We start from the raw sequence: 26,061 nt of genomic DNA, 5'->3' as shown, positions 1-26,061 counted from the left end.
ATTCAGTATTAGTCTTGATAAAATATTTTAATGTTATTTTGAAACAGAAGTATAAAATTATAATGTAATAAGTCAGATATCACATAGAAGCCTTATTACCACTTCTTTAAAAAAAACAATTCACATTTACTTCTTAGTTTAAGAAAAGAAGGAACTTGTAAACTATAGTTTTAATTCCAAATTTTAAAAAGCCTTGAGTTAAAAATACATAAAATATTTGTCTTAAATCTAAATAATTATATTTACCTCTCGTAATGTAACCAAAGTTTTTATTTCAATAGATGCTCTTTTCATGAGCTCCTTATTCTCTTTCTCTAATTCTTTCAGACGAATGCAAGATTCTTTATAAACACCAATCTCTTTGAAGAGGGTTTTGTTTTCTTTTTCCAAATGTCCAATTTTCACATTATTTTCTTCTAACGTAGTATCTTTTATTTCTGCTTGTTGTCGGAGTCTCTTATTTTCCTTCTCCAATTGTTTCTTATCTTTTTCTAGTTGAGAAGTCTCTTGCTCTAATGACTTATTTTCTTTTTCTAATTGTTCCAGTCTTTTGCTAGATATTTTTAACTCTTCTAGGTTTTTTTGCAATGTTTGATTTTCCATCTCTAAGTCTTGAAGTTCATTCTCTAATTGCTGAATTTTCTTATTGCTGTTTTCTAGAGCTTTCTGTAGCCTTTGATTTTCTGTATCTAAACCCTGGTAGCTAACTTCCAAGCGTTCTGTTTTCTTGAAAGTTGCTTTCATGAGCTCTAAACCCTTCTTAAGTTGTTCTTTTTCACTTTCCAGTTCTTTATTTTCTAGTTGTAGCTGAGCCATTTTCATGCTTGCACACTTCAAAGATTCCACATTCCTTCGCAATTCTAAGTTTTCCTCATCAAGCTGGGAATTCTCTTTTTCTAGGGATTCTAACTGTAAAGTAAGGTTTTTAAAGCTATCTAGTGATTTTTTTAATTTCCTATTTTCTCTTTCTAGCTCTGAATTTTCTTGTTCCAAGGCCTCAATTTTTTCACAAGTAATTTTTAAATTGGTTATCTTTTTCTGTAACAATTCATTTTCTTTTTCAAGATGATGCAACTCATTTTCAAGTTCTTCTGCTCGTTCTCCTTTTTCTTTATAATGTTCCAATTCTTTTCTAATTTGTCTTTTTTCAAATTCAATCTTGCTTAGCTTGCTACTTGTTTCTTTGATAGATTCATGGAGAATTTTATTTTCTTTTTCAATGTCTTTCACCCTTGCTTCAGCACTTATCTGGGAGCGCTGCCTTAAGGAAGACACATTTTGATTCAGATGTTCATTTTCCTGTTCTAATATTTTTATCTGATTTTTAAAAAGAAAGGAGAAAATTAAAACCTTAAATTAGCATAAACTAAATATTTTAAATTACATAGTTTTTCCATTCCAAAAACTAATGAAGAAATCAGAAAATGAATGTGTAGTAACATGTCTATCTTCCTTTTAATTCTGACAAATATTTACTGAGACACCATTGTATAAACACACGGCCAGATCGGCCAGGTCATTAAAGCTCATGTCTTTCAGGAGTTCATAATGTATTCAATATTACTCAAAATGACCTTTACTTATATATAGTTACATTTTGAATTTCAAATATGAATACTGGTGAAATATACACACATATTTACTTGAATTTCTTTGATAAGCTTTTAATTAAATAAATTTTGCAATGTATATATACAATGGGTCTTCAGTAAATATTTTGCTCTATTTTACGTGTATATATATATATGGGTGTATATATATATGTATGTGTGTATTCATTCCTCAAAAGAATTCTAATTTGTGAACATCAAAATAACAAAATCCCCTGGAACATCTGAACTAATTCATCCAATTTATATCATGGCCTAATGTAATGGTTCTCAAAATTCAATGTGTTCAACAATCCCTTAAGAACTTACAGAAGTACAGATTCATGGTTGGCTATAGAATTTTTGTTCTGTAGCTCTATGGAAATCTGTATTTTTATAGGTGGCCTGAGGACTATACCTATGTAATATAAAACAAATCATTTTACTTCTAAAAAATAAATAGAAATTTTAAAATAGGAAGTCATTCAATCTATCCAGTTTCCTCAAGCATAAAATGAGAATGACCAACCAACACTTGAAAGCAAATGTGAAAGTACCCAGAATGGTTGCTGCCACCACTTCTCCCTCTTCAGTGAGGGTAGAGTACAGGGATGTTTCCCTCCGCCTCTACTCAGGGACTTCAGAATCTGTAGCCCTCTTCCACAGATACTTTAAAGCACAGGTATGGCAAAATTTTATACCAGAAGATTATTAAGCATAATGGCAATTTAAAAAATTTTAAGCTTTCCCTTCAACTTTCCTAAAATATGAGAGAAAATTATGTAAAACCATAGTTACTTGGAAATCTAAAAAATTCTAAAATATTTCCCTTTAATGTTCTATGACATTTTGTTAGCATAAATTTTAAAATAACTTCAATAAATGTTAAATATATTGCTAAAAGGAAATTTATGAACCTCTCTCTCTGAATTTTCTCTAAGTGTTTCAATTGTTTTTTCAAGTTGAGTTTTCTCCTTCATTAGATCCTTGCTTAAAATCTGACAATTCTGAAGACTTTGTTTTTCTTGAATAATCTCATTTTCAAGAATTTCAACCTGGAGAAAATTAAATCAGAAAACAATATATTAGTAAATATTTCACAATGGTGGAAATATGTCAAAACAAAAGATAAGCATTGAATAAAGAATATAGTTTTAATACTCAAAGAGTGAAATTTTATGAATTTAGCAGAGAAATTCAAGCAATTTTCCATGTTAATTTTAGCAACTACATGAAATATGCAGACATGACTATCTTATCTTCTGCATCTTTGAGAGCAAATATCTACTTCTAAACACAAAGACAAACCCAACTGAATATATGAAAATTATGTGCTATATGAAGAGTATACAAATCTTATTGAAAGATTCTCTTGGTGGATTTGTAAAGTAAAATTTTAGTTACAGTCAAGGAATTTCAGTGAATAAGAAAGAAGAGACTATAAAAAGCATGAAGGAAAGAAAGATGAGAATTAGAGGCATAAGTTTAATGAGGAAACAAGGGACTTGGTTTAAAATAAAAAGGAAAGAGGGAGAAAAAAGGAGTATTAATACTAGAGAAAAAGTGCTAAACAAAACTCCAGCAAATATTTATACTCTAGTTTTATTTTCAATTACACATTTTAAAGGTGTAATAAAGTATGTGGTTAATAAATGTGAAATAGTAGATTCAAGTTCAAAATGTACCAAGCCACTGATTTTTCTATTATTTTGTAACATATTAAAACCAGATAAAAAATAAAAATAAAAGAATATTTAGTTATATAAGAATAGTTCAAATTTATATATTACTTAACTAGTTAAGAATTCTAAGAATTTTGATCATTTTATGTAAAGGAAGTTTAATTTTTCTACTTTAACCTTAACATCAATGGAAGATAATCTCACATGGAAAAAAGTCTTCCCATAATATCTCAAAAGCATCAAGTTGCAAATCTTATCCAGGAACTCAAGTTAACATTAATTTCCATGTTCAGGAAGCTTTTAGCTATTAATAACTAACGGTTCTACCTTTTACAGATTGAAATATATGGATAACAGGTATTCAATTACACTCGTTTTACATCAGTGAAATTCAAGTGAAACATTCAGCTTACAAGACATCTTTCATGCAATGACTTTATCAGAAATTGCTAGAATCACTAAGAATTTACAAATTAGACTGCAAAGCTAATTTCAAAATCAAATTATAATTTCCAGATCCAATTATAATGACAACCAAAATAAAACTTCCAAATACTAAATGGCTACTCCTACACTTTAACACTATATTGGTTGTCAAATGCTTATTAATTGGTTAATGGATTAAAGATATAAAAATGTTTTAAATGAGTAAAAATTTTTTAAGAAAATCAAGGAGTCTTTTCACATTACCTAAGGCAGTGGTTCTCAAAGCATGGTTCCAAAACAACAAGATGAGCATCGCCTAAGAATTTCCCATTAATAAGAACTCTTAGCCCTTACCCCAGACCTACCAAATCAGAAACTCTGGGCAGGGGGCTCAGCAATCTGTTTGAACAAGTCTTTAAAATGATTCTGATGAATCTGTAGTTCAAAACCACTATTGAGAAGGTTAGCCAGATTTTCATAACCAAGTCTAGAAACCAAGAATCTATCAAAGGAAAAACTAGACATGGTTGACTACATATAGAAATAAAAACCAATTCATAAAGACATATGTGTAAGAGTATTTGTTGCAATACTGTTCCCTGTGACCAAGAACTGGAAACAAAAGTGAAAGCACATTTGGGGGAAAAAATGTGATGACAGATGCTCCTGATAAAAACATCATGTGTGTTCCTATGACATGATTCTATTTATATATAATGTGTGTGTATGAGTGTATGCAGAAAGATATGCAAAAATAAGTTACTTGGATCTATCACACAATTGGAATGTTTCTGATTCAACCAAGCCTAATTAAAATTCAGGTTTTGTAATGTCTAAATTGTGGTCTCTAAACCATTTACCACTGAAAGGAACAAGGGCTTTTTGGAGAAATGACTGTTTACAGTTCTCAGGTCAGAAATATTTAAGAGGAGCCTAGAACATTTTGTCATGACAGAAAGCAAGGTAGCTTACAAGGAGTGCTAAGGTCATGTCCTAAGGATTAAGGAACCATTTTAAAGAGTTATGACAGTAACAAACGTATATGCAGTGGACTGAAACACTTCAAATATTTTAAATCCATGAGTTCCTAATGATGGTAAAACAAACTCATTCATTATCTCAGGATATGAGAGAACCAATTCCTTACTTGAAAACTTGTAAATAAAGGGAAAGAATCAAACAGTCATCCTGCTTTTTCCATAGAGCTATTCCTCAGAGTAACCAATGATTGATTTTTGTTTAAACCAATAATTTTTAAGAGAAAGTTTTTCTTTATAGAAATAATCTAGCTACCAAATTAAGAACAATATCAAAATTTTGCAACTTTGATTAAGGGATCCAAGCATATGATTTCCATGACAACTAACATCACAAAGAGAGACAATCAATCAATCAATGTGCCTCTTGATTGAAATATACTCTTTGTGAATATTCTTACTAAAAACTCAGTTTGAACCTGATTATGCCTACAGATAAAACAAGAAATATAGGAGACAAAAAAACTTGCTAAGTGACACAAAAAGAATGCAAGGAGCAAAACCTAGGTGGGGTATAGTTAGACAAAAATCCTGGTTTCTCCAAGAGAAAACTTGCTAGGAAAAAAGAATAAATCTATACACTAAAAAAAAGACTTAAGAGACAAATTGATTTAACAGTCATCTTACTTGGATTTAGATTCCAACAAAATGTTAAAAAAGTCATAACAGATTTGGAGAAACTGAAATACTGACCAAAACCCATTAATTTTTTAAGTGTGTAATGTCACTGTTCTTGTTTGAAAAAATTCCTTAGTTTTTAGCAATATATACTGAGATATTATTGGTGAAATTATACCAAGTCTAGGACTTATTTCAAAATTATCAGGTGGTTGTAGGGAGAGTAGACAGGGTAGAAGTAAGAAATAATTGTTGAAGCTGAATAATAAATATAGGAGTTCATTACTTCACATTTATGTGTCTGAAAATTTTCATAGTAAGTTAAAAAAATGAGAGTACATTAAAAAACTGGAAAATAAGTACTCTATGAAGTGCTATTAATTGATACTTTTACATATTTGTTTGACATTATATTAAAAATTAATTTGTATTTACCTTTTTATTTAATCTTTGATTTTCTTTCTCAACTTTCAGGATTTTGGAAATGTTACCTTCTGCAGAATCCATACTACTCCGAAGTTCTTCTACAGTTTTTGTCAAACTCTGGTTTTCCATTTCTAATTTCAATAACCTACTTGCTGTCAATTCATTCACCTCATGGCCCAAAGATTTTTGTGGTGCTAAAATATTGAAAAATATATTATTGGTAAATCTGTGTTTACTCTTTACTATTTGAATTGTTGAGTATAAATGTACTATATCACCTGGTCCTGAACTTTATAAAATTTTCTACAGTGATACAAGATATACACAATAAAAAAACAACATATTAAAGACAGGTAAATCTTGAATTTTTAATGCATCCACAAGCATTCTAGTGGGGAAAAAAAGTACAAAATTTACACTGAAGAGACTAGAGTTTCAGCTCTCATTCCATGAGAAATCAACTACTTGACAATGTCCCAGCCACTTTAACTTCAATGAGTCTTAGGTTACTTGCGCAAAATATAGTTACTGCCCTGTGTGCTCTCTCCTAGAGTCATTGTTTGATTCAAGTAAGAAGTATAAAACATATCCTATTCCCACACCTTCAAAAATTAAAGGACAGTTTGGGTTAAAATATCCTAATCTGATTCTGAAAAAGGAAAGACAGCATACACTGGTCACCCTGAAAAAGTCTTTTTCTAAATGAAGAATCCCTAGTAAACCTAAATGTAAAGAGCAATATGTACTTCACTTTGCCAAAGAAAAAAAAAAATCTAAACAGATTTGAGCATTACATTTTTTAAATTAAGAAAACGCAGTTTCTAGTTCTGTAAATGATCCTCTTCAGTAAGCTAAAATAGTTATTTTTAAGTAACCCTATAGCAGACTCATTTAATCTGTTAATTAATCAAAAATATTTACTTTGATGATATAAAAAGATTAGGGTTTACAAATAAAATATGACACCTATAATTTATTTTAAAATCCTAGATTTCAGGAAAGGTAACAGAAGTATAGGAGGGCATTTCTAGGTCTGTCTACTTTGGGGTATATTGACATTCTCCATCATAAAAAGTAAAGAAATATGAACACACAAAAATAACATCCCCACAAGCATACATTCTTTCCAAATTAGGTATGATAGAATATCCCTTAGATTTTAAGCAAAGAAAGCCTCGGTTCTTCTATCTAACTTTTATTCTAGTTTGCATATTATTAATCTTTTAAAAGTTGATGTACTAGGGAGTCACTCACTTTTAAAATTCCATTAGTTGTACAAGTCTTCTTTAGTAAAACTCTAGTTCATGATTTGTAGTCATGCATTTCAATTAAACAAGATTAATCTATTAATACAATATACCTTAGTAATACTTTTAATACAGTAACTGTGTTTGAAAGAAGTTTCAGGTCAGACACTGAAGAATTAAAAGGATGCTTACAACACATTTTTAACAACATGGGGATCTGCCCATGTTATAATCCTAGGTGAAAAAGAACCTGAATTGTATACACACTGATCTGATAATGTCTAAAATATCTATGCATGTGTAAAAAAATTCTGGAAGCAAATTTTGTGAAATGTAAAAGTGACTTGAGAAAGTATTAGTTTCTTTAATTTCTCACTTTATATTTTTCCGCATTTTATATTTTTGCCAAATTTTCTATAAAGAAAATCCCTTGTATAACTTAAAAAACCAACTACAACCCATTAAAATGGATTTGCAGGTTTATAACCTCAAGTACGGATGATGACGATGATATAATGATAATAATAATTATAAACATTCAAATGCTTACTATTTACCAAGCACTATTTTAGGGGCTTCAAAAGTATTAATAAATTCAATCTTCACAACAGCCCTACAAGGTATTTACTGTTATTGTTCTCATTTAACAGATGAGAAAACTGTAATTTTAATTACTTTAGTATAGAAAACATTGAAGTCTGAATTGCTTTCCTTGTTACAATTTATAAAGAATACAATAAAAAATGTTTCACAGGTATTTTAAGAAACACATCTCAGCAAGTTCACTGGCTGAATATTATCACTTATTACAAAGGGAATTCCTAGAATTTGGAATTGGGTTCTCAAGTATAAAATTAGGAAAAGCCTAATGGTAATAAATATGACAAATCATCTGTGAAAGTAATTACTCTGTTAGCACCAGACTATAAGCTTTCTCAGACCTTATATCTATGTCACCACTGTATCTTCAGCCTGCTATAATATTTTACACATGGTAGATGCTTATTAAATATCTGCGAAAGGACAGAAAGCAGGTGAAAGAATCTAATATCGATTAACTGAGGAATTTGGAACCAGTTTAATTCAAATAAATGTGACCTAGATGTAATTTCAATAAAGATAGCAGTACTAGCATTCTCAAAGCTATAACCCAAATAAATATATGTATATGCTCAGCTTTAAGTAAGAGGACAAGTCAATATGGAGCCTATGAAAAAAGAGTCAAAAGTTAAAAATTTATCTAAGGGTCTTTCATCAGCTCCAGGGTATAACTGGGCTGGACTGGTTGGTAGGTATAATCCTAAATTGCTGATTACATATATTGATGAAAATAGCCATTAAGATACTTAACTTGCTTTTATAAATCTGGCTACATATTCTCCTAAGAATCTTTTCTCTGCATTTTGACTTTCTACTTAGGTTTGCCTCTAGTCAAAGAACAGGTTGACCAGCTAACTATGACTTTTTTGTACTATCTAGTAAATGGTTATATTTTTCAAAATAAATTAATAAACTGGTATTCCAGCTTCCTGTGATATTAACATGAAATAATGCCTAAACAACTGATCAAATCTGTCACTGCACTTATAAAGTTGAGTTGTAAGACATGTAAAGATAAGGACCAGATCCAGGAATGTGTTAATTAAAATTACTCTAGATATCATATCTAGAGAGACACCTCCAGGCAGGGAATATAAAACTGCAATAAAATATCCAGAAATGTAAGCATAAATATGACTTCATTTATTCATTCATCATTTTAATTAAAATGATATTGGGAATACCTTCAGAAAATTCACTAGTTCTGGATATTTGTTCCAGCTCCCAGCCAAGATGTAATGATTCATCCATACTCTGTTTCTGTGCCATTTCCAAAGTCATATTTTCTTCCATTAGTTCTTCTATCTTTTTTCTATCCATATCACGTTCCTTTTTCATTGGCAGGGAGGAGACAGAGAAAAGAAGCTAAGAAACTGTACAATTTCAAGCTAACATTATTACTCTTATTTATCAGAAACTGAACAATATGAGGATAAATTTTGAGTTCCTTATTTTTCACAGTTTGAAGGTAATAGTTGGTTACAATCATTACTACTGGTCATTATACTAAACAGGTGTCTGACAGCCTTAAAAAGTGATCTCTGGGCCACTGAAACTTCTTTATATGAATATACCATTTTAGTAGTATAATAAATAATTTCTTACCCAATGCTAAATTTTAGCAAATAGTTTTATTTCTGTATTTTTAAAGGCATGTTTACACAATAGCTTATTAGGGTTTTTGGAAAAGTAGAAGATAAAATCAATAAATAATAATTTTGAAACAAGAGCATAAAATTCTACCACTCCTGTATTTATATAAAATTTATAGGTAATTTACTTATATATTATTTAGCTAATTCTCTGTTAAAGCCTCAAGGGCACTAGCCATCCTTGTTATCACAACGAAATTAGAAGAAGCTTGTATTGTTTTTCTTAGAGGCCATGTTACCATAAAATACTTACCATTTCCATATCATGCAGTTTAGCTTTTAGTTGTAAATTCTCTTTTTCTAATTCATGCAATTTATCAGAACGAGCTCGAGTGCCTTCTAATTGATCTTCCAACATGGTTTTTGTTTCTAATAAAACTTGATTGTCTTCTTTTAATTCCTAAAAGCATTCCAAATAGGCTTTATTTACAACAAATGGGTTAATATCTGTTAAATTTTCTAACTCTGACACATAAAAATTCTTTATTGTAAAATAAGACATTAAGCTGTCTTTACCAACAATTCTGTGCAAGAGTAAAGCACTGAGTAATATAAATACAGCTGATGTTTTCTTGGTTTCTTATTTTCCCCCAGAATTTAAGCTATTATGCAAACAAAATCTCAGTACTTACATTAGAATGAGTAATACTATTATAATTTCATATGAAATTACCAGGATATATTTAAATTCCTTAATCACAAGGATAAGGAACTCTGTATAAGTAGTCTTTCAAATATTTAAGACACAATCTCAATAGAACCAGGGCTTTATTTATTTAGTGAAATAGATTTAAAGACTTCTCTCTACTTAAACTATACCTTAAAAGTATATGGTTTGGGGTTTTTGAGTAAAATATAAGACTCACATAATGTCTGCAGTATATAAAGTCAAGAGAAACTATATTAAAATGGTGGCATTTATAGATTATAAAGTATCTAAAGATTCCTTAGCAGTACCATGCATACATGCATTTAAATAACTGTTGCAGAATTAATATGCACCTATTTCTGAAGTCCACTAGATCTACTTACTGGCAAATGTCAGGCTAAAATGTCCTAACTACTTAAAAAATTTTTTTTATTGAAGTTAGTTGATTACAATACTATATTAATTTCAGGTGTATGATGATGATTTGACAATTATATATGTTATGAAATGCTCACCACAGTAAGTGTGGTTACTGTCACCAGAGAAAGTTGTTATAGTATTACTGACTACATTCCCTATGCTGTTCTTTTCATGTCCATGACATATTATTTTAAAATTGGAAAGTTTGTACCTCTGTATCTCCTTCACCGATTTCGTCCATTCTCCCCCATCTCCATCATCTATGGCCCCAACAGTTTGCTCTCCTTGTTTATAGTCTATTTGTTTTGTTTTGTTAGATTCCACATGCAAGTGCAATCATATGGCATTTGTCTTTCTCCGGCTTATTTCACTTAGCATATCCTCTAAACCCATCCATGCTGTTGTCAAAGGCAAGATTTCATTCTTTTTTAAGACTGAGTTATATTCCAGTGTGTATACATACCACTTCTTCTTTATCCATCATGTATACATAGACATTTAGGTTGCTTCCATATCTTGGTTACTGTAAATACTACTAGGGTAAACATTGGAGCACATATATCTTTTCAAATTAGTATTTTTGTTTTCTTTGGATAAACACCCAAAAGTGGAATTACTTGGTTGTGTGGCATTTTTAATTTCTTAAGGAACCTCCATACTGTTTTCCATAGTGGCTGCACCATTTTACATTTCTACCAACAGTGCATGGTGACAGTGCCCTTTTCTCCACATCCTCACCAACCCTTATCTTTCTGACACTAGCCACTCTGCCTAGCATGAGGTGATATCTCATTGTGGTTTTGAACTGCATTTCCCTGATGATTGTTGGCCATCTGCATGTCTTCTTTGGAAAAATGTCTATTCAGTTTCTCTGCCTACTTCTTAATTGGACTATTTGTGTTTTGGGTATTGAGTTGTATAAGTTCTTTATATCTTTTGGATATTAACCCCTTATTGGAAATATAATTTGAAAATACATATTCCCATTCAATAGACTATCTTTTCATTTTGTTGAGTTTCCTTTGCTGTACAGAGGCTTTTTAGGCCAGTGTCCAAGAGTTTACTGCCTATGTTTTCTTTTAGAAGTTTTATGATTTTAGGTCTTACATTTAGGCTTTTAATTCATTTTGAGTTTACTTTTGTGTACAGGGTAATAAAGTAGTCCAATTTCATTCTTGTGCATGTAGCTGTCCAGTATTCCTAACATCCTTCATTAAAAAGACTCTTTTCCCTATTGTATGTTCTTGACTCCTTTGTCAATATATATAAATAACATATAAGCATGGGTTTATTTCTGGGTTCTCTATTCTGTTCCATTAATCTGTGTGTCTGTTTTTGTGCTTATACCATACTATTTTGAATACTTTATCTTTTTACTATAATTTGAAATCAGGGAGCATGATAACTCCTGCTTTGTTCTTCCTTTTCAAGAATGCTTTGGCCATTCAGGGTCTTTTGTGGTTCTGCACAAAGTGTAGGATTATTTGTTCTAGTTCAGTGAAAATATGCCATTGTTACTTTGATAGGGATTTTACTCAATCTGTAGATTGCTTTGGGTAGTATGGTAGTAAAAATATTCATTCTTCCAATCCATAAGCATGGTCTATCTGGTCATTTATTTGTCATCATCAATTTTTTTCATTAATACTTTACAGTTTTCAGAGAACTTTCATCTCCTTGGTAAATTTATTCCTGGATATTTAATTCTTTTTGATACAACTGTAAATGGGTTTTCTTCATTTCTCTTTCTGCTAGTTCATTATTAGTATATAGAAATGCAACAGATTTCATTATTAGTATATAGAAATTCTAATAGTTTCTTGGTAGAGTCTTTTGGGTTTCTATATAAAGTATCATATCATCTGCAAATAGTGACAATTTAACCTCTTCCTTACTAATTTGGATGCCTTTTGTTTTTTCATTTTCTTGTCTGCTGTGGCTAGGACTTCCAACACCATGAAAAAAGTGGTGAGAGTGGGCATCCTTGTCTCATTCCTGATCTTTGAAGGAAAGGTTTTTTTCAGCTTTTCACTATTTTGATGCTAGCTGTATGTCATGTATGGCCTTTATTATGTTGAGGTACATTCCCTCTACACCCAATTTGTTCAGTTTTTATAATGAATGAATGAATTTTGTCAACTATATTTTCTGCATCTATTGATGGTTTTTATCCTTCTTTATGTTAATATGGCGTATCACACTGACTGATGATATTGAACCATCCCTGCATCTCTAGAATAAACCACAGTTGTTCATGATTAATGATCCTTTATTTTTTAATTCAGCATGCTTATATTTTGTCAAGGACTTCTGAATCTATGTTACCAGGAATGAACTAGTTTCTAACTACTTTCTCTTATAATATTTTCACTTCTTGAATTTGCATACAGCTTCCTTATCCCCATAATGAAAGTGAACCAAATTCTCCCATTTACGATGAAGAAACTAATAAAAAGAAAAAAGAATGCAGAAGCAAGCACTGTCAAATTCTAGCTGTCAAACTCAACGTCACATTACACTGAAGCACAACGATTAAGTAAGAAAAATACTCAGGGGAGGGAAAGAGAAAGTGAAGGAGCATGAGCATGGGTTGAGAGAGCCTTCATTGACCCTACTTTAGTATTGTGCATTGAGCAGCAAAGAGAAATATGTTTTGCTTTCACTAGGAACATGTTTGAATTAGTAGAGATACACACTTTATTTTGACTATGAGAGGACTCGTCTTCCCTACCTATAATGCAAAATAAAGGAAAGAAAGAAGAACCCCAAAGAATTCAATGAAATTAATTATGCCCCAGACCCTTTTTTTACAAGTCTAAGTGATATGCTCACCTATCATAAAATAAACACCTGAAAGTATTTATAGTTTGTCAACATTTCAAGAGTTCCTTACATTTATTAAGTGCATTTGAAATGCACTTTGAAAAATCGTAACAATTTCAAAGAAAAAAATTGTGAGTGGCTTAAATTATGCAACATACCTCAACTCTTGCCTTATAAAATTCAATATCATGTAGCCTTTCTTTATATCTGCTGACTTCACTTTCCAGTTTATCAACTCTGATTGCCTTCTCCCGAAGTGCATCTAATTCATCTCGGTACATTCTTGCAGAACGAGCATCCGAAAGCAAGTTCATGTTCTAAATATAAATAAATAATAATATCTTAAGATTGTTTTCTATTTTAAAATTGATAATCTTTGGTTGCACAACTTGATGAATTTACTAAATAATAAACAAATTGTATACTTTAAAAGTGTGAATTTTATGGTATGTAATTATATAGCTCACGTTTTTTTTAAATGAAGAGATAAAAGTTTTTTTAAAACCAATTATAAAAAGTATTAAAAAAATTTTTTTACATATAAATATACAAACTTATGCTTACATACAATTTTTATGTAGTATTCTGTATTAGGAATATAAAAAATATTCAGGATATTTTTAAATAAGTGAACCTCTGCTTAATACAAATTTTTATGTAATGTTATATATAGGAATATAAAAAGTATTAAGGATATTTTAAAATAAGTATACTTCTACTTAACATAATCATTTACAATTAACTTAAGGTGAAAAAGTTAAGTTTAAAATACAGGATAATAACACAGAAGAGGCAAACTGTATTACTAAAATTCATCATTATTTACTTTGGAAAAATAATGTTTCTATTCAGATAATATAACAAAATTCTGCTGAGTTTTTTTTAACACTTCCAAGGGAATGCTTAGTTGCATATCTTAATGTCATTTCATGCAAATTAAAATTCAACCTTTTATAAGTCCTCATAATACTTTAGAACAGCAGTTACCAAAGTGTGATCCAGGGACATCTGTGGGTCCCTGAAACCCTTTTAGGGAGTTCATGAGTTGAAAACTATTTTCAACATAATACTAAAACATTATTTGCCCTTTTGCTCTCATTCTTTCACAAGAGTGTAGTGGAGTTTTCCAGAGACTACATAGCATGTGAAATCTTAAGAGACTGAATACAGAAAATAGATATGAGAATCTGGTAGTCTTCAGTTAAGCCAGGCATTAAAGAATTTGAAAAAATGTAAAAGTACCAGTCTTCTTAATTTGGGTGGGGGGAATAATGGTTATTTGGTTAACATAAATTTTAGTATAGAATGGGTTGTATATTCTTTTTGAATGAATTAATATTTAGTTTTTTTAAGTTTTAATTTCAAGTATAGTAAATGCCAGTAGATACAATCCACATTAAACATCCTTATTAATTTTTAAGAGTGGAAAAGTCTTGAGATCAAAAAGATTGAGAATCACTGTTTTAGACAGAACACACATAGAAAGAATTCTGATACCAAAAGTATAAAGCAACCACAGCACATTTAGAAATAAATATCATGATTCCCAGGGTCATTCATCTGGCAAGGTTCCAGTTTATGATCCCGCAAGTAGAATATTCCCTCAATTTAAAATGGCACTTTAGGGTAAGGAAAAGAAATAATTGTCCAGCTTACCACAATCCTACCATTTATGGTTAAAGAAGACCTCAAACACTACCTTCAAAAGAAAATGAAACCTTATAGTTATTAAAAGAAGTGAACTCTTAAACAATCTTGGTTCAAGATTAAAAAACACAAAGCTTTAGTAAACTAAAAATAATTTTTTTTAAGTAAAAAATTTTATCTTAATAGGAAAAAAGTGAAAAAGCAAAAAACATTCTATCGTATATAAGTTAACATAAAGCACCATCAAAGAGCAGAGACCTAAAGAGATACATATAACCAGCACAGGTTACAGTATGGTGTTACAGCTTCCAAGCCCACTCACTGAAGCCAAATGCATATAAAAGAGAAACTTGGAACTGCCCTAGGCCTAAGAGGCTCCTCTGAATCTTAGTGAGGTTGGAGTAACACTGACATAGAAAAAAGAAAAGTCCAAAGACCTTGATTTCTAATCTGGGCTCTAGCATTTGTGAAGAGAGACACTGAAAAGCCATCAAATTCCTTTAAATCAGCAAACTCATAATTCATTAAAGTAAAAGTTATAAATTATAAGGAGAAAAATCAATTCCCAATTACTTATCAGTCCTACATAATAAAAGTTCCAGGTACAAACCTCTTGTTGCAGCCTTTTTAATTCTATTTCCATTTGCTCAAGTTCTTCTTTGCAGTCCAATAACTCTTCAGTCTTTTCCTCCCTTAAATGCAAAAAATATTTATTATATAATAAGCTTACTGCTTTTGAAAACCATGATCATCATCTGCATTAATACAAATGTATTATTATTACTAAATATCTAGTTGAACACAGCATTAGCCATAACCCCAACCAAGGGGAGAAAGAGAAAGAAATCGGTATTGGAAATTTGTGATCGGATGTCATTAATCAAACTACCCCTTAAAGTTTTCCAAAGGCTAATAACCTCAGGGATTAATGCCCTCATAGTTCACAAGGTAGTTTCTCTCTCTTCACCCTTCCTGCCAACCTCCATTCTCACTCCCCTTTCTCGCTCTCTCCCTCTCTTCCTCTCTGTGTAGTCAAAAACAAATAAGCTGGAAGAGTTTTCATGCAAGGCAATACTATCTGGGTCTGAGACTTACAAGGTTCTCCAAACTATTTTCAACATAGTCAATGGCCTAAAGGAAATCATACACTGCCACACAGATTCCTAAAATCTTTATATCTCTATTGGTTTCTTCCCTGTAGTCTATAAACATCTTCAAACTTCTACTGTTTTTTTTCTCTTTTAAATTGCTTTACTTCTACTTCCCATTTTCTATCTCCCCTTCAAGGCCACGCTCGTAAATAAAGTCTCCACTCATCATCTCTACTTTTCCACCACCTGTTCTTTTTTTTTTTTTATCATTTGATCTTTTTAACTCAACAGGATATTGGAAAAACTTCCACAAAACAATACATACAAAAAAAAGCATAATACATAAATACCATCAATCTATTTCTATATGGTGCTGTTCTCAAAAAACAATCACCAATAGTCATACACTTAGGTTGTTACCAGTCTTTTAACATTATAAAACTTAATAAATAAGCTTGCACAGCCAAGTCTGTATGTCCCATCTAATCTACATATTATTTTAATATTTAATGTGGTTTTATATTTTTAATCAGCCTCAAGTCGTTTTCATAAAAACTTTAATTTTGAAATAGTTATAGACTTAAGGGAAATTGCAAAAATAGTACCTGTTCTCATGTACCCTTTATACAGCTTTCCTCAATGGTGACATTTTATATATTGGCAGTATAGTATCAAAAGCAGGAATTTGGCATTGGTACAATACCATTAACTAAATTTACGACCTTATTTCATTTTAAAATTCATTTCTAAAGTACACAGGAAACAAATAGAATGATTTTACACGTACATACCATGTTCCACATGCTACGGATACCTGTCTAAAGGAACTGGCTTTCTCTAATGAAAAATGTTGGCAAATATCATCAGCCTCACTAGAAAACCAAATTTCATTGGGAATGTAACATGAAAAGAAAAAAAGTATCAACAAAACAACCATAAAACCTAAAGGTACCAAGCTGGAGAGCTTATGTGAAAGTGGCAAGTTGGTGGTAGAAGCAGTGAGAGCTTCAAGCTTTATAGGGAGACAAGTCACAGCGTCAGTTTGCTCAGGAAGGACACCCCGGGGAAGCTGGCATCTGTGCTAGGACTTGCACAATAAAAACAGAGTTGCATAGGCTGGGAGAGAAAGAAAAGTCAATCCAGGGACAACAGTGCAGAGGCAGGAAGGTAAGGGAACTAGGCATCTGGGTCCTTGATAAAGCATTTCCCAAGTTCCTGCTCTGAAACAGGCCCTGGGCTGCGGGTTGGATAGTCACATGGGTGAAGCAAAGGCTCTGCCCTTGCTGAACCTACAGTTTGTCTGGAGACACAAATGTGACTGGTGCTGTGATACGGGAGTCCAGAGCAGCAACTGAAACTCCCAGGGGTTGGGGGAACTGGGAAAAGCTTTCCACCATCTGTTCTTTAATAAAATGTTCGTGTATATGAACTGTATTTCAATTTTTATAAAGGGTAAATGTTCATTGTAAAAAAACAATCTGTTGACATTCCCTCATACCAATACATTTTTTTAAAACAATAATTTTTAATGGAGAAATATTCCCTTTGATAGAGAAACTGTAATTTATTTAAGTGGATTCCATTTTTCACTGTAATGAATAATGGTCTGGTAAATAAAATTATACATAAAACCTACATATTCCAGATTTCTAAAAACACATTACAGGTTTGAAAGTTTTTGATATATACTGTCAAAATGATCTTCAGAAAGGTCATTACCAATTTATAATACACCCAGCAGAGGATAAAAATGCCTATATGTGAAAAAATTTAACAACCGAAAAGTGCTGATATTGTTCTAAATTGCATTTATTTGAATACAAGGAAAGAATCACTGTGCTTTCTTTTATGCCACTAAAATTTCTTCTGATAAAACGCTATTATTTTGTCTTTTAACTTAAAAAAAAGCTATTACCTTTTATGATTTGTAAGATATTTCTTACAAATATTTCTTTATAGTTTGTTGAATGCTTTTTAAAAATTATGAAATATTTTTTTATTGTGGCTATATATATATATATATATATAAAACATAAAATTGTAATTTTAACCATTTCAAATATATAATTCAGGGGTATCAATTACATTTACAATGTTGTTAAATTATCACCACTACTTATTCCCAAAACTTCATCATCACCCCAATTTTGAAACCATTAAGCAATAACTCTCCCATTCCTCCAACCCCTTACCTCTAAAGTACTTTTTGTTTCTCTAAATTTGCCTATTAAAGATAATTCATTTAAGTGGAATCATACAATATTTGTCCTTTGTATCTGTCTTATCTGACTTAGCAAATTGTTTTCAGAGCTCATTCATGTTGTAGCAGGTAAGAGAATTTCATCCTTTTTTGGCTGAATAATATTCTATCATATGCTTATAGCACATTTTGTTTATGAATCCATCTGTACATGGACACTTGGTTTGTTTCCACCTTTTGACTATTGGGAGGAATGCGGCAACGAACATAGGCATAACAAATACCTGTTCTGAGTCCCTGTTTTCAATTCTGAGGGAATACACCTAGGCACAGAATCTAGGTCATAAGAAAGTTCTATGTTTAACTTTATGATTAATATTCAAATGTTTTAATTTTACTCATTTCTTTCTGGACGTATATATATTTAATATTTTTTATAAAAATAGAGCAACAAGGAGGGGAGGCTCAATATGGAAGAGTAGGAAGGCAAGACAGACATCTACAGACACACACACACACACACACACACACACACACACACACACACACACACACAAAGGAAGCAACTACAGCAAATCCAATTAAACCCCAAAATGAACTGAAGACTGCACAACAGACCATCTACACCTGGGGGAGAAGAGAAGACCACACAGAAAAGGGTAAAGTGGCAGAGCACCAATAGAATGGGACCCAATCCATTCACCCATCCCAGCCCACAGGCACGAGGAAGAGGAACAGAGCAGGGAGGGGATAGGTGCCTAGAAACTCTGCACACCTGGCCCTGGAGATCTGCTCTGGGAACACCAGACCACACTGCACTGTGTTCAGCTGATTAGAGGGAGCAGACACCAGGGATAGCTGGAATACTCTGAGAGATGAGACACCAGCCACCTTTGGAGGACAGACATGCTCCATTTGTCCTGCTGAGGCCCAAAAGTAGAGGCAGCAGTTTGAAAAACCTGCCAGCAGTGGGAAGGGAGCCAGAGGAGCAAGGGCTGGATGGAGGTATCTCTGCAGGAGGAAAGGCAGGTGGACAACACCTCCCCAACACTCCCTTGGCCCAACAGCTTGGGCACACATGGGAGCCCTAGATACGCCATTCTCCTTGCTGGCCTCACTCTGAAGTGCCTTCCTGTACACCACCAATGCGACAGCCCACTCAGCCCAGCAGCATTGGACCTTGCTGCCTGACAGGCAAGGGAGACACTCCTAGCTTTCACAGCCCTGTTTCAGCCCAACTGGGGAGGTGCCTGCAGGAGCCAGATATGAGAGTATCTTCCTCCCCAAGGGTGGCCAAGCTGGGTAATGGTGCCTCACTGTTGCTAGAGGGCACCCACAGGACTCGCTGCTCTAGCAGCTGTGTGCCACGGCAGCATGACCAGCTGCCTCCACTGCTGATATAAGCTCCCACTGCACAACTCGCTCCCACTGCACACCTGCACAACCCCACACTGCACACATTGTGCCACCTCTGCGACCCCACACACCTACCATGGGACTAACTGTCTCAGCACACCTACACCCCTCCCAGCACTGCAGCACCCCACCACAGCTGCTGCATGCCCCATGCCCTCCAATCACACAGCTAAGCCACTGCTGAGCACCCCTGCACTCCACAACCAGGTGACTTGACACCGCCTGCACCCTGACATAGTACAACTACCCCCTGAAACCACTCGACACACCCTGTTAAGGCAGCAGCCGCACCATTGCTGCAGGGCAGGTGGAGGGCAGCCCTGCCCACAACAATCCAGCAGAAACCACTGATCTGATCACATAGGCCTGGCTGAGGAAAACTGCTGGGCCTCAGCAGACTGAGATAAACCATGGCCAGAAGACATACAGAAAGGCAACCGCACCCATTGCCCACCAACAGCAGCTGGGGCTCCACAGGAAAGGACAAGCAGGCACTTGAGAAGAAAGAGTCCTGAGCTTCTGGGCACCACAAGACACCTTCTTTATAAAGTCTTTACTCTCTACATCAGGAAGCATAGCAGATCCATCTAATACAAAAGAAAAAACACAGAAACCCTGACAGAATGAGGAGGCAGAGAACTATGTTCCAAACAAAGCAACAGATTAAGACACCAGAAAGAGGGCTAAATGAAACGGAGATAACAAATCATATTGATAAATATTTCAAAGTTAAAGTCACTATTTGCAGATGACATATTATAAATAGAAAACCCTAAAGAATCCATGAAAATACTACTAGAACTAATAACTGGATTCAGCAAAGTTGGAGGATATAAAATTAACAGACAGAAATCTGTTACACTCCTATATACTAACAATGAACTAGCAAAAAGAGAAATCAGGAAAACAATTTCATTTATAATTGCATTGAAAAGAATAAAATACCTAGGAATAAACCTTACCAAGGAAGTGAAAGACCTATACTCTAAAACACTCATGAGAGAAATTAAAGACATAAATAAGTGGAAATCTATCCTATGCTCATAGATAGGAAGAATGTAGTCAAAATGACCATATTGCCCAAAGCAATCTACAGATTCAATGCAATTCCTATCAAAACACCAACAGCATTTTACAGTGAACTAGAACAGCTAGTTCTAAAATACATATGGAGCCACAAAAGACCCTGAGGAGTCAAAGCAATCCTGAGAAACAAGAACAAAGCTGGGGAGATTATGCTCCCTGACTTCAAGCTCTACTACAAAGCCACAGTAATCAAGACAATTTGGTCCTGGCACAAGAACAGATCCATAGATCAATGGAACAGAATAGAGAGCCCAGATATAAACCCACACATATATGGTCAATTAATATACCATAAAGGAGCCATGAATATACAATGGGGAAAAGACAGCCACATACCAGAGAATAAAACTGGATTACTGCCAAACTCCATACACAAAAGTAAATTCAAAACGGATCAAAGACCTGAATATAAGGTATGAAACCATGAAACTCTTTGAAGAAAACATAGGCAAAAATCTCTTGAAAAATAAATATAAGCAATTTTTTCCTGGACACATACCTTCAGGCAAGGGAAACAAAATTGAAAACGAACAAGTGGGACTACATCAAATGAAAAGCTTCTGTACAGCGAAGGACACAATCGGCAGAACAAAAAAGCAACCTACAGTATGGGAGAATATATCTGGAAATGATTTATCTAATAAGGGGTTAACATCCAAAATACATAAAGAGATCATATACCTAAACAGCAAAAAAACAAATAACCTGATTACAAAATGGGCAGAGGACCAAAACAGACATTTCTCCAAAGAAGAAATACAGATGGCAAACAGGCACATGAAAAGATGTTTTACATCACTAATCATCAGGGAAATGTAAATCAAAACCACAATGAGGTATCACCTCACACGAGCAGAAGGGCCACAATCCGAAAGGCAAGAAAGAAGTGCGGGTGAGGATGTGAAGAAATGGGACCCCTCCTACACTGTTGATGGGAATGTCAATTGGTGCAGCCACTGTGCAAAGCAGTATGGAGTTTCCTCAAAAAATTAGAAATAGAAACACCTATCAACAAAGTAATTCCACTTCTAGGAATTTACCCTAGGAATTTTGAATCAACAAAATCCTTGATCCAAAAAGATATATGTACCCATTTATTGCTGCATTATTTACAATGGCCACGATATGGAAGCAACCTAAGTATTCATCAATAGATGAATGGATAAAGAATACGTGGTACATACACACAATGGAATATTATTCAGCCATAAAAAGAAAAGTAATCTTCTCATTTGCAACATGGATGTAGCTATAGAGTATTATGCTCAGTGAAATAAACTGGATGGAGAAAGACAAATACCATACGATTTCACTTATTTGTGGAATATAAATACAAAGCAAAACAGAATGAACAAAACAGCACTAGGGTGACAGACACTGAGAAGGTACTGGTGTTCACTATGGGGGTGGCATTGGAGTGGGTGGGTGGGGAGTGTGAGGGGGATAAAGCAGCACAAAAATTCTCAATCGTAATGTAGGTTGGTCCTGGGGATATTAATACAACATGGAGAATATAGCCAATGATTCTGTAACATCTTCTTATGTTGACAGATAATAGCTGTACTAGTGTGTGTGAGGATTTAATAATATGGGTAACTGTTGAACCACTGTGGTGTATACCTGAAGCTAATATAAGACTATATATCAAAAAAAAAAAAAAAAAAGAGCAACCACTTCTTTTGCTTTGCGCAAAGATATCCCCTACCTAGAAGACAAATATATATATATACTTCTATATTTCTTTTTGGTTCTTTCATCATTATTTAAATTTTTACATTTAGCTCTTTAATCCACCTGAAATTCAATTTAGTTTATGTGAAATATTAATTTAAATAATTTTTCCAAGAGTTTATTCAGGATTTCCAGTCTCAATAATCATTTCTTTCTGTACTCATTTGACTATCTATAGCAACAAGGCTTTCATCCACACTTCCCCACTGACACTGTTTTTCAAGAGCTGATTACTTCCTTACTGCCAAATCCAATGGATTATTTTTGGATCTTTTAGCAGAATTTAATATAATCAACTTCATTCTTTTTCTTAAAACACTCTCCTTTGACTTCCTGACTCCACACTCAGGTGTTTCTACTCCTCAACACATTAACTCTAGCTCTTTCACTGATTCCATGTGTTGTGCCCATCTTTTGGCCAAAATGATCAAACTCGAATTATCTGTACCAACCACTTTTGTTAAGCACTTTTCACTTTGCCAAGCACTTAATCCTCACAAGCACCCTCTAAAGAAACAGTAGCAGTGATAGCAGCTTACATTTATTGAGCACTAATGTACTAGACACTGTTCACTTTGGAATTTACCTTACACAACAACCTTACAATAGGCACAATTATTATTCCTACTTAATACGCTAGGAAACTGATCTTAGAGAGATTAAGTAACTTGGCCATAGTCACTCAGTTAAGTGGTGGGCCAGGATTCCCACTCAGGCAGAATGCCTCTCAAGCTCATGCACTTGATCATAGGCTACAGGCAGTCTCTCTCCAGGGTACACATTAGAAGTTTCATTTTTATGAAGAGGCAGAGTAATGCATATGTATGAATACATCTATAATATGGTTGAATAATATGTATGAGGAAACACAGTAATGTGGCTAATAAATGGTGAAGTCTGCCCTTAACCACTTAAACACCTTTATATTGTGTTCTTCAGATCACATTCTTCTCATTCTTCATGTTCTTCCTGGGCAGTCATACTACTCCCAAGGTTCAACTCCTATGCACAATGCTGTTATTATTCTGCATCAGGTATATCCTAATAATTCCAAATCTCTATTTTGAATTTGAACTGATCAACCAGGGATCATCTCCATGGAGATATATCAAAGGTACCTCAAACTGAGTATGTCAAAAACTAAATTTGTCTTTTACCTTAATATTCTTCTTCCCTCTTAAGTTCCCTATTTGAGTAAATGGTATCACCATCCCAATAGAAACCAATTGTAAGAAACCAGGAATTATACCTAAGACCCTGCCTTCTCTCTTACCACTTCACTATTACAACTTTGCATCAGACCCACACCATATGCCTGGACTGCCCTTCAGTCGACCTTCACATTGTCAACAGAATTAATTTTTTTAGTCTAAACATTCACTAAGAGTCAGTTATTAAGACTAGTATGCCTTTAGTAAAACACAAATCTGATCATATTACACTCCTATACAAAAAATCTTCAATTGGTCCCTGCTATTTAAAGTCTGAACTTCTGAGTACTACATATATGACTGTCCATGTATTCCCTCCATCATTTCCTTCCGTTCCTTCCCTCCCTCCCTCTCTTCTTTTTTTAATTAACGTATCATTGATACACAATCTTATGAAGGTTTCACATGAACAACATTGTGGTTTCAACATTCACCCATATTATCAAGTTCCCCTGCCCTGACCCCATTGCAGTCACTGTCTATCAGCATAGTAAGATGCTATAGAGTCATTACTTGTCTTCTCTGTGTTATACTGCCTTCCCCGTGCCCCCCACTACATTATGTGTTTTAATCACAATGCCCCTTCATCCCCTCTCCTGGCCTCTCCATCCCAACCCCTTCCCTTTGGTAACCACTAGTCCCTTCTTGGAGTCTGTGAATCTGCTACTGTTTTGTTCCTTCAGTTTTGCTTTATTGTTATAGTCCACAAATGAGTGAAATCATTTGGTACTTGTCTTTCTCCTCCTGGCTTCTTTCACTAAGCATAATACCCTCGAGTCCATCCATGTTGTTGTGAATAGTAGGATTTCTTTTCTTTTTATGACTGAATAATATTCCATTGGTATTCACTCCATCATTTTCAACTTCACTTCTTGCCATTTTCCCTCCTTAAATCGTATTGAACTTTGTCTATTTCACCTTCTGCTCAGAACACCCAAATAAGCCTTTCAATGTAGTTAATGTCTAATAAAGCTGAAATGTGACTATCTCTAATAAATCTTCTTTACACCCTCCCTTTTCACTACCAAGACAGAAATGACCAAAAGTCCTTTAGGTTTCAACTGCAGGCTATATGGACTTCTTATATAACTCCAGTTTCATGTAACTTCACTGATTAAAAGTTTATCTCAAAATTCAATTTAAAAATGGGAAAAGGAACTGAATAAACATTTCTTCAAAGATGACACACATATGACCAATAAGCACAGGAAAAGATGCTCCACATCATTAGTCATCAGGGAAATGCAACTCAAAACCACAATGAGGTTATCACTTCACACTTACTAGCATGGCTGTTACCAAAAAGATATATAGTAATAAGTATTGGTGAGGATATGGAAAAACTGAGGCCCTCAGACATTGCTGGTGCAAATGTAAAATAGTGCAGACAGTCTGACAGTTTCTCAAAAGGCTAAACATAGAGCTACCATATAACACAGCATTTCTCCTTCTTGGTATACAACCACCAAGATAACTGAAAACAAATGCCCACATACAGACTTGGACATGAATGATCATAGTAACATTGCTTTATAAAGCCAAAAAGGAGAAACAATCCAAACATACAACTCATAAATGGATAACTAAAATGTGATATATCCATGTAATGGAATATTATTCAGCCATAAAAAGGAATGAAATACTGAAACATGCTGGAATGAGGACGAACCTTGACAACATTTTGCTAAGTGAAAGAAGCCAGTAACAAAAGGCCACGTAATATATAATTTCATTTATATGAAATGTCCAGAATAGGCAAACCCATGGAATAGAAAGTAGATTAATGGTTCCCAAGAGCTTTGGACAAAAAGGGACAGGGAATGGCTGCTAATGAGTATGCAGTTTCTTTGTGTGGTGTTAAATATTACTTAATATTAGATGGTATGTGATGGTTGCCCAGCTCTATGAATTATATAAAAATCACTGAATTGTATACATTAGAAACATGAATTTTCTGATTTAAATCTCAATAAATCTATTTTTAAAAAATACATAATTTGTGTGAAAGAAAAACTCTGAATACATGAGATACAAGGAAGCAGAGAAAATTATTAAAGAAAGTCTTTGATAACTGAGAAGTGACTGGTGGTTACCATGGGGGAGGGGTTAGGATGGGTAGGTAAAAGAGATAATGAGGCACAAAATCTAAATCATAATGTAAGTTGGTTGCAGGGGTGAAGTGCACCATGGAGAATACAGTCAATGATTCTGTAAAATCTTTCTATGTTGACAGATAGTAACTGCATTAGTTGGGGTGAGGATTTAACAATGTGAGTAACTGTTGAATCACTGTGTTGTATACTTGAAAACAATATAATACTGTAGTCAACTATATTTCAATAAAAAAGAAGAAAAAGATGAACTTTTTGACATTAACTAATGCAAATAGTGAAATTTATAAGGAATTATGTATTCTTCCATCCAATTCACAAATTATTCTTTTACTCTGTATATTAATAAATCAAAAGCAATTATATTAAAATGTACTACCCTTAAGTAATTATGCTATT

At 33.5% G+C, this 26,061-nt stretch overlaps 1 protein-coding gene and 1 long non-coding RNA gene across 10 annotated transcripts in view; one reads left to right on the top strand and one right to left on the bottom strand.

Moving 5' to 3' along the window:
- Positions 1 to 6,009, top strand: part of LOC130682590 (uncharacterized) — a 43,403-nt gene extending 37,394 nt beyond the window's left edge. The window contains exon 4 of the long non-coding RNA XR_008995841.1: positions 5,827 to 6,009. This is a non-coding gene — a long non-coding RNA (uncharacterized LOC130682590). The remainder of the gene's footprint in view (positions 1 to 5,826) is intronic.
- CCDC88A (coiled-coil domain containing 88A) overlaps positions 1 to 26,061 on the bottom strand; it is a 135,490-nt gene that overhangs the window by 43,525 nt on the left and 65,904 nt on the right. For all 9 annotated transcript variants that reach the window (XR_008995840.1, XM_036925985.2, XM_057497191.1 and 6 more), the window contains exons 9-15: positions 15,427 to 15,508; positions 13,328 to 13,486; positions 9,531 to 9,677; positions 8,810 to 8,954; positions 5,788 to 5,972; positions 2,507 to 2,644; positions 247 to 1,317 (exon numbers count right to left, since the gene is read on the bottom strand). Coding sequence is in view for 8 of the 9 variants with exons in the window: in XM_036925985.2 (XP_036781880.2) it covers positions 247 to 1,317; positions 2,507 to 2,644; positions 5,788 to 5,972; positions 8,810 to 8,954; positions 9,531 to 9,677; positions 13,328 to 13,486; positions 15,427 to 15,508 (1,927 nt within the window). In the remaining variant the exon portion in view is untranslated. The remainder of the gene's footprint in view (positions 1 to 246; positions 1,318 to 2,506; positions 2,645 to 5,787; positions 5,973 to 8,809; positions 8,955 to 9,530; positions 9,678 to 13,327; positions 13,487 to 15,426; positions 15,509 to 26,061) is intronic.

Source organism: Manis pentadactyla, chromosome 2 (assembly GCF_030020395.1).
Source record: "Manis pentadactyla isolate mManPen7 chromosome 2, mManPen7.hap1, whole genome shotgun sequence".
In the NCBI taxonomy this organism is placed as follows: Eukaryota; Metazoa; Chordata; class Mammalia; order Pholidota; family Manidae; genus Manis; species Manis pentadactyla.
The sequence above is the reverse complement of the archived record's forward strand: the minus strand, read 5'-3'. Positions and strand labels throughout refer to the sequence as shown.